We start from the raw sequence: 12,470 nt of genomic DNA on the forward strand, positions 1-12,470 counted from the left end.
TGACAAGAAGGGAGTTCCCCAGCCTGTAGGTATGCTGCTGGTTCTTCCTCCCCAGGTGCAGCACCTTGCACTTGTCAGTGTTGAAACCCATCCTGTTCTCATCTGCCCACCCCTGTAACCTGTCTAGGTCCAATTGCAGCCTATTCCTCCCTTCTAGCATGCCCACATCCCCCCACATCTCCCCTGGGGGCTGAGAGGGTCCTGGCGGATGGGCTGATCCAGTCAATGCTCAGGAAAATGGAGGCAAAGAAATTGTTAAATAGGTTAGCTTTCTCATCTGGTGTGAAGACCAGATTACCTAGCATGTCTTGCAGAGGCCCCACATTACCCGGTACCTTCTTTTAGCCCCCTATGTATTTAAAAAAGGACTTCTTGTTGTCCTTGATCTGGGTAGCTAGTCCCAGTTCCATCTCCACCTTGGCCTTCCTGATCGCCCCCCTGCAGCCCCAAGCAACCAAGGTATAGTCCTCCCTGGTGATGGCCCCTCCCTTCCATTGAGTGTATGTCTCCCTTTTAGCTAGGAGACGTTCCTGTATGCTTTTGGTGAGCCATGGGGGCTTTTGTGCCCTCTTGCCCCCTTTGATCCTTTTTGGGATTACCTCCCTTTGGGCTTGGAGGATCATCTCCTTAAGGAATGACCACTCTTCTTGGACACCTGATTCCTCTCCCCTCCAGGACCTCAGTACCTCCCCAACTATTTTCCTTACCTCATTGAAGTCCACCCTCCTGAAGTCCAGGGCTGCTGCCTTGCTGCAGGCTTTTGCCACCTTGCGCTGGATGGTGAATTCCAGCAGGTGATGATCGCTGTCACCCAGGTGGTCGAGCACCCGCAGCCCCCTGATGAGGTTGTTACCTGTGGCCAGCACCAGGTCCAACAGGGTGTCTCCCCTGGTGCGGCTATGCACCTCCTGGGTTAGATGGAGGTCCTGTATTTTGGCTAGGAACCTACGTGAGCAGTCAGACCTGGCTGGCTGCTCTTCCCAGCAGATGTCTTTAAAGTTCAGGTCACCCATGATGACCACGTCTTTTGACCTAACTACCTCCGTGAGCTGACTAAAGAATTCCCGGTCTAGCTCTTCCCCTTGGTTGGGTGGTCTGTAGTAGACCCCCACCGTTAAGTCCCTTTCCCCTTGACTTCCTTGTATTCTAACCCAGAGCACGTCAGTGTGCCCCTCATCTGACCTTGTGCTACTTGATGAGGATGTGTATTCCTCCTTGATGCAGGGCGCCACACCCCCACCTTTCCTCCCTGTCCTGTCCCTCCTGTACAGCCTATAGCTCTTGATATTCACCGCCCAGTTGTGCATTGGGTCCCACCACGTTTCTATGAGCTCCACTGTGTCTGGGTTGGTGTCAGCTAGCAGGAGGGTAAGTTCCTCCTGCTTGTTCCCCATACTATGAGCGTTTGTGCAGAGGCATTTGAGGCCTCCTGAAGATGTGTGCACTGGCCCCCTAATCTCAGTACTGCCCGGGCCCCTGTTGCTTACCTGGGTATTTGTTCTGCTCATCGTTGGTCTAGGCTGGGCTGTTCTTGTGGGTGTAGCTTGGTTTAGTGGTCCAAGGCTTCCTCCACCCTCATCTTCCCCTTCCCCCGACGAGCCTAGTTTAAAGCTCGCTGGAGAAGATCCGCCAACCTAGAAGAGAACACACGCCTACCTTTGGGGGAAAGGTGAAGCCCATCCCACCTGAGCTTGTCTCTCGTTGTGATGTGCGGGTCGTTGTCTAGGAAGCCAAAGCCTGCCTAGGCTTCCCAATACATTAGGGCCTCATCAACCTGTGGTAGAAGCATGTCTCATAGACTTATTCTCAACACTGACAAGTGCAAGGTGCTGCACCTGGGGAGGAAGAACCAGCAGCATACCTACAGGCTGGGGAGTTCCCTTCTTATCAGCACAGAGGCAGAAAAGGATCTTGGAGTCATTATTGATTCTAAGATGAACATGGGCTGACAATATGGGGACGCAGTCAGGAAGGCTAACTGCACCTTGTCATGCATCCACAGATGCATCACAAGCAGGTCCAAGGAGGTGATCCTCCCCCTCTATGTGACACTGGTCAGGCTGCAGTTGGATTACTGTGTCCAGTTCTGGGCAACGCACTTCAGGAGGGATGTGGACAACATGGAGAGGGTCTAGAGGAGGGCCACTCGCATGATCAGGGGGCAGCAAGGCAGGCCCTATAATAAGGGTCACAAGCTGGCAGAGGGTAGATTCAGACTAGACATCAGGAGGCGCTACTTCACTGTCAGGGGGGCTAGGACCTGGAACCAACTTCCAAGCGAAGTGGTGCTGGCTTCTACCCTAGGGGTCTTTAAGAGGAGGTTAGATGAACACCTTGCTGGGGTTGTTTGACCCCAGTACTTTTTCCTGCCATGGCAGGGGGTCGGACTTGATGATCTGCTCAGGTCCCTTCTGACCCTACCAACTATGACACTATGAAACTATATGCATGGGACCAGCCTTGAGGAAAATTCCCTTGTTTCTCTGGCCCCCTTTCCGTCCTCGCTTCCCCCACCAAAATGTGCACCCATATACTATTTGAGTTGGTGTAATAAAAGATTATCGGATTTACTCAAAGAACCTTGTCTTCACTCATACACATAAATGCAGGCCCTGTCTTCCACTACTTTTGGGGTGGCTATCTGAAAGGGGAAAGAATTAGTTTTGCTTTGGAAAAAAAACCATGGTCTGGTATTGCCACCTTGTGCTGTAATGAGAGATTCAAGTTTCATGTAACTGCTAAGATAGAGAATACAATGGTGGGGCCCATGGAGATAGATGCCACATACACCCTGTTGACTTTGGCAGGAACAAGAGCAGCAGTGTGGTTGCATAGAGCTCAATGCAAGTTTGGTGCCCAGATCCCTGGGTTTGTTGGTGATTATGTGATGACTTCAGTATTATCTCTTAACATTATGTACAGAATATTAGGCGCAGTTGGATATATTTCATATGCACTGAAAGAATCTTATAAGTTGATGATACAAAAATGCACGCCCCTTCAAAGTATATAACATTTGTTTCTGTTTTCAGTTGTACTCTATTTGGCAAGGATCCAGTGTTGCCTGTATTCTTAGAGTGCGAGGGAAGGACTTTTTCCCTCTTTGGACAGACGTTACTGCAAAAAATGCTCATGGCTACCTTACTATAAAAGAATAATGCCCTTCTCATTTTTTGTCAGCTGTACTGCTAGTAATACAATATGTCATCATGAAAGCTGATGAGCTCTCAAAAGAAAAAGCAGGAATATGAGACGTATGGGTTTATTTCTGCTAAAATGGAGGAGTTGGTGTTTCTACAGTATTATTACTACTGTGCATTTTTTTTCACATTCAAAAATTCTGCTGGTAGAAAAATTTGGCTGGAGGAACATGGGATAGCATTATTTATTCAATCTGTTCCCTCGGTTGCTTTATCACAGCGACCATTGTGAATTTTTCTCCCTCAAACTCCATTTGATGGCAGTGTTGGAGGTGTTCAAGTCAGGGGTGTCTACTGCCATCCTACAGTCTAGCTTGTCCTTTTAACACCTCTGAAGTCCAGATTTTGCTTAATTGCAGAATTCTCACATTGTTTCCTATGGGGGTAGAGTGTAAGATTTCCTCATTTAAAGCAAATTTATAATTACCAGTGGTTTTATTTGTAATATAACTACCAAGTACTAATTTTAAGAATATGCACATTTCAGCATTTCTGTTTTTTTGCATTGCTTGGTTTCTGAGCACTTGGTTTCTCAAATTTTATTTTTCAGTAGTTTTTAAAAAAATTGATACTAAAGAGCTATACAAGTCAAAATAGAAAGCTTTGGCTATTTTTCCAGAGGGATATCGGGAGTGTAATCTGCAAGAGGTTAATGAGGCTGACGTTCCAGTGCCCCTTCCTTTGTCCTTTATGAATTCCAAATGTTTAATCCCCACAATATCCATTTCCATGGCGGCTGTAGGATGGGGGATGAACAGAGTATTCCGTGCACACAGGGTTTTTTTGTTTGTTTGTTTGTTTAAACTCACCACCTTAGTAGAGAGGAGGCTGGGATAGAAGGGGGACATGTAACACTTAGCAGTGATACTACAATGTTGGTATGCAACCTGGACTATGTGAAATCTATATACTGATGTGACAAGAAATATTACTAGTTTGGAAGAAGCCCACAGCTTTTTCTCTCTGTAAATAATTTGGTTTCCAAAGGAAAAACAGCATTTATATCTCTGACGCAAGGCCAATTTGCTCCTCATTCTTTCCCCTCAAAGCACCTGTTTTTTGTTCAGAAGTTGTTGAATACCACAATCTGTAGAACAGTTTTGTTATTCCTTAGAACTTGTACCTTTAAAAACGTAAGTTGCCTACTTTATTTTTCCTTACGGTACAAAGTGCATTCTGAATATTGTGTATTGGGATCTTGTTCTACTTCATTTTGGCCAACCTCAATTTGTTGCTGGTGGGGTTAAAGATGTGATTGTCTCTGTCTATCCCTATCTTGTAATAAATTTATTCTTTTGATTCTGTCTATAAAACACAATTGGTTTAAAGAATTTTTCATTTTGTTTTGACACAGGTTCAACATAATGCAGATAAATCCACTAGACTAAAACTAGCAGATTTTGGCCTTGCAAAGCTGGTTACGAAACCCATATTTACTGTTTGTGGAACTCCAACATATGTTGCACCTGAAATACTTGCTGAAAAGGGTGAATATAGATTTAAAAAAAATAATGACTGTATTTTTAATTATGAAAATATTTCTGTGTACTTTGTCACTGATACCTAATTAATCTTCATATTATTAATATTTTTAATACTTAACAGTGTGTATTATATTCAGCTAGATGAGAAACAAAATAGCTCAGTAATTCTTGTTGAAATTGTGCCGGTGAAGAATTGTCTTTGTGTTTTGCCCTGAATGTTCTTGTTTTCCTCCTCTCTACATCATGGTTATAATCCAAAGAACCTTAAAGCCCCATCACTGCAAAAGGTCACGGACCTCGGAGATCACCTATGCAACAATTTCAAAATATCACAGGGGACAAAACTACAGATTTTCTTGGAGAATGTAGTATGGAATAAAATATTTCTTACAAAGTACATATTTCTTCTCTAAAGGTTAGTTATGGAAAAAAAGATATTTAATCTGTGATATGTATTTTCCCTAGGTTATGGCCTGGAAGTAGACCTGTGGGCTACTGGAGTGATACTCTACATACTGCTATGTGGCTTCCCCCCTTTCCGCAGCCAAGAGCGAGACCAAGAAGAGCTATTTCAAATCATACAGCTGGGTCACTATGAATTCCTTTCACCATACTGGGATAATATTTCTGGTGGTAAGATTCATCATGTGTGCCACCTCCAAGGAGGTAACAGCCTCTATCACAGCTCAGATAAACAGTTGTGTCTATAAAGATCAGACCTCATTAAGAGCAAGTATTTTCCTGCATCTGATTGCAAATATCTTTACAAATAAGGCACTAAAATGATTTTTTTTTTTTTTTTTTTTTGGTGATACTAAGAACCAGAGACTGGACTCATCACGGGGCTGCTTGCATTTCTCATTTAGTTGCTGTCTAAAGCATAGATTTCATAGGCTTCTAGGGTCGAAGGGACCTATTAGATCATCGAGTCCAACCCCCTGCTCTGGGCAGAAAAGTGCGCTGGGGCCAAGTAACCCTAGCCAGGTGCTTGTCTAATCTCCTTTTGAACACCTCCAAGGTAGGGGAAAGCACCACTTCCCTTGGAAGTCCATTCCATACTTTGGCATTCCTCACCGTAAAGAATTTCTTCTGATGTCCAAATCTACTCTCCTTCAGTTTATGGCCATTGTTTCTAATAACCCCGAGGGGCACCCTGGTAAACAGAGTATCCCCTATTCCCTGCTGATCCTTTCTGATGAGTTCGTAGACAGCCACAAGATTACCTCTCAGCCTTCTCTTGCGGAGGCTGAAGAGATTCAGGTCCCTCAATGTGTCTTCAAGGGGTTGGCAATATCATTATCATTCATATTTTTACTATTATTATTTAGATTTATACATGGACCATGGGCAAGATCTAGCCTTTAGAATCCAGACCATGATTCCAGGGCCAGGCAGCAGCAGGGAGCTACACCTGCATTGCAGCTGGGGAGTGGGGGAAGCAGAGCAGTAAAAGCTGTGGTGGTGGCTGGGTCAGAGCATCGAGTCATCTTGTACCTAACCTGGATTGTTCCAGTCCTCAGCTCTGAAACTTTGCTAGCCACTGGTCTAAAGTACCCCTTTTGATTTTAGGTGTTATTCACTCCTGTTTTCCAGGTGGCAGACACCAGCCACCTGGTTCCCACTAGCCAGAGCGCCTACTATGATTGTATGGGATTCTCAAAATTACATTTTCTATCTGCCTTTTCTGCTTGCTTGGAAAAACTGCCCTTTGTTTTTGCCTCATGGCATCTCACAGAGGAGATGTCACCAAAGGACTAACGGTTTAATTTTAGTCACTGGAATTACTCTGTGATAGCTATAGTGATTTACAGGGTTCAGTATATACAGGCATAAAAGAATTAGAAGAACTAAACAACAAACTTTAATTGTGGAACTGTAAGCAACCTCTGCAGAGTCTTGGTCTATCTATCACTAACCAGCTAGCTAAGGAACCATTTCCCAGTTCTCTCTGTCTGCTGTTAGGACGCCTCTTTTAGTCATAACTGCTGTCACTACAATAGCCATGCAGATTGTTGTTGTTAGCTCTGATGGGACATGAAGACCTCATTGTGATATACTTTTTCCCTTCTCTCCCTTTCTTTTTGCATAAAATAGCAGCCAAAGATCTGATAAGCAGGCTGCTGGTAGTGGATCCCCAGAAGCGCTACACAGCTCAGCAAGTTCTTCAGCATCCCTGGATCAGAACAGCTGGAAAAACCAACAGTAGGAACCTGCAGAGGGAAGTGACAATTAATATTGAGCGCCATTTTCGGAGCCAGCGCAGGAAGGAAGTTGCAAATGAGGACACATGAAGTTCCTTCATGTCAAGCTAGTCCTCTCTTCTGTCTCTCTCCCTTTTTTTTCCTTTTCTAAATGAGTTGGGCCCAGGGTTTGTTGTTGGGCATTGTTGCTTGCCCTGTTTCTAAGATTTTGAGAATCTGGAAAAGTGCAGGATGGTGAGACCAATCTCCACTTATGTGACTGCGAGTTAACTTGAAGTGAGCATTGGCTTGGTCACCCAGTGTGTCCTTTTTAATGCTGAATTGGGTCTATATTTAACCATATGGTTCTTTTTTGTAGATTAAGATGTGTTTCTGCAGCTAATATTAGTGATCATTTGGGGGCATTTTCTATCCTTATTTTGTATGGCAGCTGCCAGAAGCTTTGTGTTCCTGGAGCCTTGTTTAATGAACAAGTGTACACCCCCTGCACTAACCCTCTGCACCATACCTTTACACAATGTACTGTTAGCAATGGGAAGTATGAAAAAACAACAACTAAACAAAAGTATCCTTTAGCTAAAGGACACGTTAGACATGATACCGAATACTTTGATTCAATATAAATAGTGGTGAGCTAATCCAGGTATGGAAAAACTTGAAGCCATCTTTTTTCAGTTGTGTGTTGTATTAACATAAGGGTTGATGCAAACCTATGTGAAAACTTAAGTATGGAGGAGGGAATAAAAAGTCTTGCAGCCTTATGTACAGATTTAAATATTTTGCAGTACCTTTTGGGAAACATCCTCTGTTAGTCATTCTTGGAGACTGGGCAAAAGACCAGACCATCAATCTATTATGGCTACAATAACTTATTTGTTTCTATGCTGATTCATTTTTAGGGCAAAGTACAAGGCAAGGTACAAGGCCTTGCTGTGTGTTGCTGAGGAGGAACAAACTCTGGGAACAAATCTGGCAATTTCTGAGGGAATTTTGGCTTCTTTTTATTGAGGAGTATATCAGTCTTTTCAAGATTAAATTTCACAAATTTGCATTTATGGATCTTGATTCTCATGTGCTGAAGGAGGCAGAGTCATGGAACTCCCTTTGTGACCTGCTCTTGTTAGCACCCATGCTTCAGTTTTTCTTCCCTTAACTTGGTGGCTGCTTAATTGCCTTTCTGCTTTGCTGGTGTCCTGTGCTAACCTTTTCTTTCTGGTGCCTTCCCTGGTGTCTTTTCCTCTATTTCTCTCTCCTTAGGGTTTCACTTGGAAGGGCTAGAAGTATGACTAATGAAATGAAATTAGACAAAACACTTAACTCAGGAAATATATTTTGATTATTCTAAGGGAAAGTCTGTCAAGGGAAGTCGTAGAAGTTTCATTGCTCAATTTATTTAACGCTGGACTGGGTAAAATAAAAAAAATAAATATTAGGAAAATAGTGCGGTCCTTGTAAGCGATATGGCTTAATACATCTTTTGTATTTCAGACTTGTTTGTTATCAACCCAAAAACTGAAAAGGATGTTAATTGGTGGTTTACACTAAACTGTCCAGCAACTCAATAGTTGGACAACAGCTGACATTTTAAACATTATAAGCATTGAGTTAAAAACTCATGGAAATGAATAGGTCAGTTCACATTCCCAAACCTATCATTGCAGTCTCTCTCTCTCTCTGTAGATACAGAAAGAGAATGCCATACCACTTCATAATCAGAAACACACTTTTGTAATCATAAAGGTTAGAATAATTTTAAAGCTGAAAGCTAAAATTGTGCAAATGAGTAAAATATGACAGTTGAAAGCTGCCTCATATCACTGAGTGGGAAATTGCACCCTCAGTGAAAAAGTTAAACTAGATTATGTTTAATGCATACTGAATTGAATTCCATAGCAGATGTTAAGTACTAATCAAACAAAACTCATCAACTTTTAAATTATTCCAAGAATTATATTTACATGATATACCATGCTTTTGTCTTCAGGCTCTGGTTAAATAAAGCCTTCCTCTTCAGGAGAGAAGTAAAGCATATGCTTTTGTGCTTTTTTGGACAGAGATGGATTTCACCACATGCTTAAGTGCATTCCTGAGTCAGGGCCTTAAAGAGAACCAGTATTAAAAACCTGCTTCTAGTAATTATGTCACAGTCATATATTCCCCACGGCAAACTTTTATTAATTCTATCACTGACATGAAACCATGGAAAAACATCTTCTGACAGATGAGATCAAATATTACACTTCTTTTTAAATTAAAAATAAAATTTGAAGTGACAAAAGCATGTTACAGAGACAGTGAATATTTCGGCATTTCCAGGTCACCTTTAAGAGCATGGTGTGTTGCTCCTTTCATGGTAAATAGGAGACGGGGCGCATCTATAAAGAGTATAAAAGGGATTTTTTATGTCGGGGTCTTGTTCTCTCCGGCTTTCTAGATACCTCACTGACTAGAGACAGCCTTGTGCTACCACACAAAATCTCTCAAGTCTCAGCCTTAGACTAAGGAGGGGAATTATAAGTATGCTTGGAGGCAGCACAGAGTTGTTGATCTTGCATAAAGCTGAGGCACTCCAATCTTTAGCCTCAGGTAAGAGGTACAAAGAGCTTCTCAGTATTCCTCCTCTGGGATTTTATATTTTTTTCACTCCCCTTTCAGAGTTGTTCCCTTCTTTTTATTTTCCTTCTGCACTGCTCTGCTCTTCCCTTGCCTCCCTGACCAAGGGGTAGGATCTAGGGCCATCCAGTCCACGGTACTTGAAGCTAGCACTTATCAGTGACTGCTGGCGGGTGCACCTGGCTCAGCCATGAGAACTCAGGCAAAGCAATCTGGCAAAGGTTGGTGGCTCAGAAAGCCCCATCCTGCCTCAAGGAATCGTAGAAAATGAAGGTGGGAAGGGACCTGAGGAGGTGTAGTCCAACCCTCTGCTTAAAGCAGGACCATCCCCAAATATTATCATCCCAGACAAGGCTTTGTCTACCCAGGTCTTAAAAACCTCCATACCTCCAGGTAGTTGAAGAATGCTATTGAATCCCCTCTTAGTTTTCTCTTCTCCAGACTAAATAAGCCCAGTTCTCTCAGCCTTTCCTCAGAAGTCATGTGCCCCAGCATCCTAACCATTTTCGTTGCCGTGTCCTGGACTGTCTCCCATTTGTCCACAGCCTTTCTGGACACAGTACTTCAGATACGGCATTAGCAGTGCAGAATAGAGGGGAATAATCACTTCCCTCAATCTGCTGGTAACACTCCTACCAATGCAGCCCGGTATGCTGTTAGTCTTCTTGGCAACAAGGGCACACTGCTGGCTCATATTCAGCTTATTGTCCACTGTAACCCCCAGGTCCTTTTCTGTAGAGCTGCTGCCCAGCCAGTCAGCACCCAGCCTGTACTGGTGCATGGGATTGTTCCATCCTAAGTGCAGGACTTTGCACTTGTTCTCACTGAACTTCATGAGATTTCTTTTGGTCCACTCCTTCAATTTGTTGAGGTCTCCCCCTAGCTTGGCGCCATCTGCAAACTTGTTGAGGGTGCACTCCATTCCATCTTCCAGGTCGCTGATGAAGACATTAAACAAAACCAGCTCCAGGACTGACCCCCTGTGGCACTCCACTTAATACCATCTGACAACTGGGCATCATTGGCTAATACCCTTTGACCCTGATGATCCAGCCAGTTTTCTATCCACCTTACTGTCCTTTCATCTAACCCATACTTCCTTAGCTTGTTGGCAAGAATGTTGTAGGAGACCATATGAAAAGCAAAGTATATAATGTTCACTGCTTTCCTTTCATCCACAGAGCCAGTCATCTTGTCACAGAAGGCAATCAGGTTGGTCAGGAATAAATTGCCCTTGGTGAATCCATGCTGGCTTTTCCTAATCACCTTCTCCTTTGCCAAATGCTTAGAAAGAGGACCTGTTCCATGATAGAAATAGATTCCTTGAGGACCTGCTCCATCTAACACTGGCTTGCCCCAAGCTTTCTCCTCTGTATACCACTACTTTTCAACCCAGGTCCACTATTTATGTTCTTCTAGATGGATATACTTATCTGAGGGGCAGTGTTCACACTTGCATCTGTCTTTTTGTCTTGCATTAGTCTTCCCTGATGTCACCTTCTCCATGGATTTGGACCTTCTTTTGCTAGTTTCTTTGCAAAAGCATAAATGTAGAAGGAAAGTTGACTCTGCCGCTCAGGAAAGTAGCCAAAAAAAAAGCCAGAGAAGACTAAAACCCACTATAAGATCATGCTCTCACCTTTTTCACTTCCTTTTACTGAGGATGGTGACCTTTGTTTCCCCCTCTCAACTGTTATTTTTCTGATTTGGACTGTTCTGCTGCTAGACTATTCCATTAAAATAACAATAAAAAATAATTACCAATGTCCTTATGACTTTGCATATTAAAACCAGAATAGATCAGGCTGTGTTGATAGGTTTACCAGTTCCAGAGACCCAAGAAAGCAATGGCGTCTCCTTTAAGGGATAAAATGTAGTAACTGTGTTTCATAGATACTTTATAAAATACAAAAGACAGCAGCGTGTTCCTTTCTTTTAAGCTGCCTCCATAGTTCAATTGATTAAGAAGACTGTCATTTCTTTAGGGGGAACTAAAGCTCCTAAAGATCCAGCTAACAGATGTTTTGGTTATCACTTGGAAAACACTATGAGGCATCTTTAACATCCTTGATGTGATCAGTATTGATAGCTTTGCCGTTTTCTCGTCTCCATTAGCTATCACTGTACACTACTCAGAATTTAATCCAAATGTCTTCTGTGGGTGTCTTCTTTTACCATGACTCTCAGCCTAACTGCTGGCAGCTCTCTCTTGGCACACTTTACTTCACTGGTTAAATTTTTTCTTGATAAAGTTGTCCTCAGCCTTCCTTGTTTCTCTGTCCAGGTCAGCTGCACTTTTCACCTTAAGAAGCACATGGCATTGCTTGTCTTGTGACTCCGTTCTATTGTTTGTTTATCTTGGGTTTCTATATGGCTTTTGTTACCGTAATATGAGATACTCTGAGTCTTTGCTGAAATTCTCAGAATACGCATGTCAGGAAGGAAAATTCAGTTACAGATACAGAGCTGAAGCACAGAGAGGCTCATAGCTGGATTTTGAAAGAAGTTACACTTATGTAGACACGGGCTGCTTGCAGATGTTAAAACAAAACATTTGGAAGAAGCACTGTGTTAGTTTGACTTGGCTCTGCAATACCTATATAGATCGTGGGCTTCAGCGGGGCTTTTGGCACTTTTATCTAACAGCTGATTCAATCAGCTGTTAAAGTGCCAAAAAAGCCTCACTAAAGTGCCCAGTCTATACAGACATTGAGTGAGCCGGGTCCCAATAACGTGTTGTCTCTTTTGGGCCTGAGCTGAGCTCAGCGTGGGAACACGCTGAGTTTAAAGTAAAGTGCCATTTTGTTTTGTTTTTTTTTTAACATCTGCAAGCAGCTATGGATATTAGTGCAATGCCTAGCTCCATTAAAATCAATGGGACTTAAGTACCTAAATACCTTTAAGAAATCTGGGCTTCCATGGCATGTGTCATGTCACACAGGAAGTCTGTGGCAGAGCAGAAACTTGTGCTG

General features: G+C 42.9%; 1 protein-coding gene across 1 annotated transcript in view; it reads left to right on the plus strand.

Moving 5' to 3' along the window:
• The window catches only part of DCLK3 (doublecortin like kinase 3), a 51,265-nt gene extending 41,378 nt beyond the window's left edge, over positions 1-9,887 (plus strand). Inside the window, exons 3-5 of the mRNA XM_006023603.3 lie at positions 4,555-4,687; positions 5,150-5,317; positions 6,779-9,887. Coding sequence (XP_006023665.2) covers positions 4,555-4,687; positions 5,150-5,317; positions 6,779-6,975 — 498 coding nt within the window. The 3' untranslated portion in view covers positions 6,976-9,887. The remainder of the gene's footprint in view (positions 1-4,554; positions 4,688-5,149; positions 5,318-6,778) is intronic.
• The last annotated feature ends 2,583 nt before the right edge of the window (positions 9,888-12,470 follow it).

Source organism: Alligator sinensis, unplaced genomic scaffold (genome assembly GCF_000455745.1).
Source record: "Alligator sinensis unplaced genomic scaffold, ASM45574v1 scaffold1118_1, whole genome shotgun sequence".
Lineage (NCBI taxonomy): Eukaryota > Metazoa > Chordata > Crocodylia > Alligatoridae > Alligator > Alligator sinensis.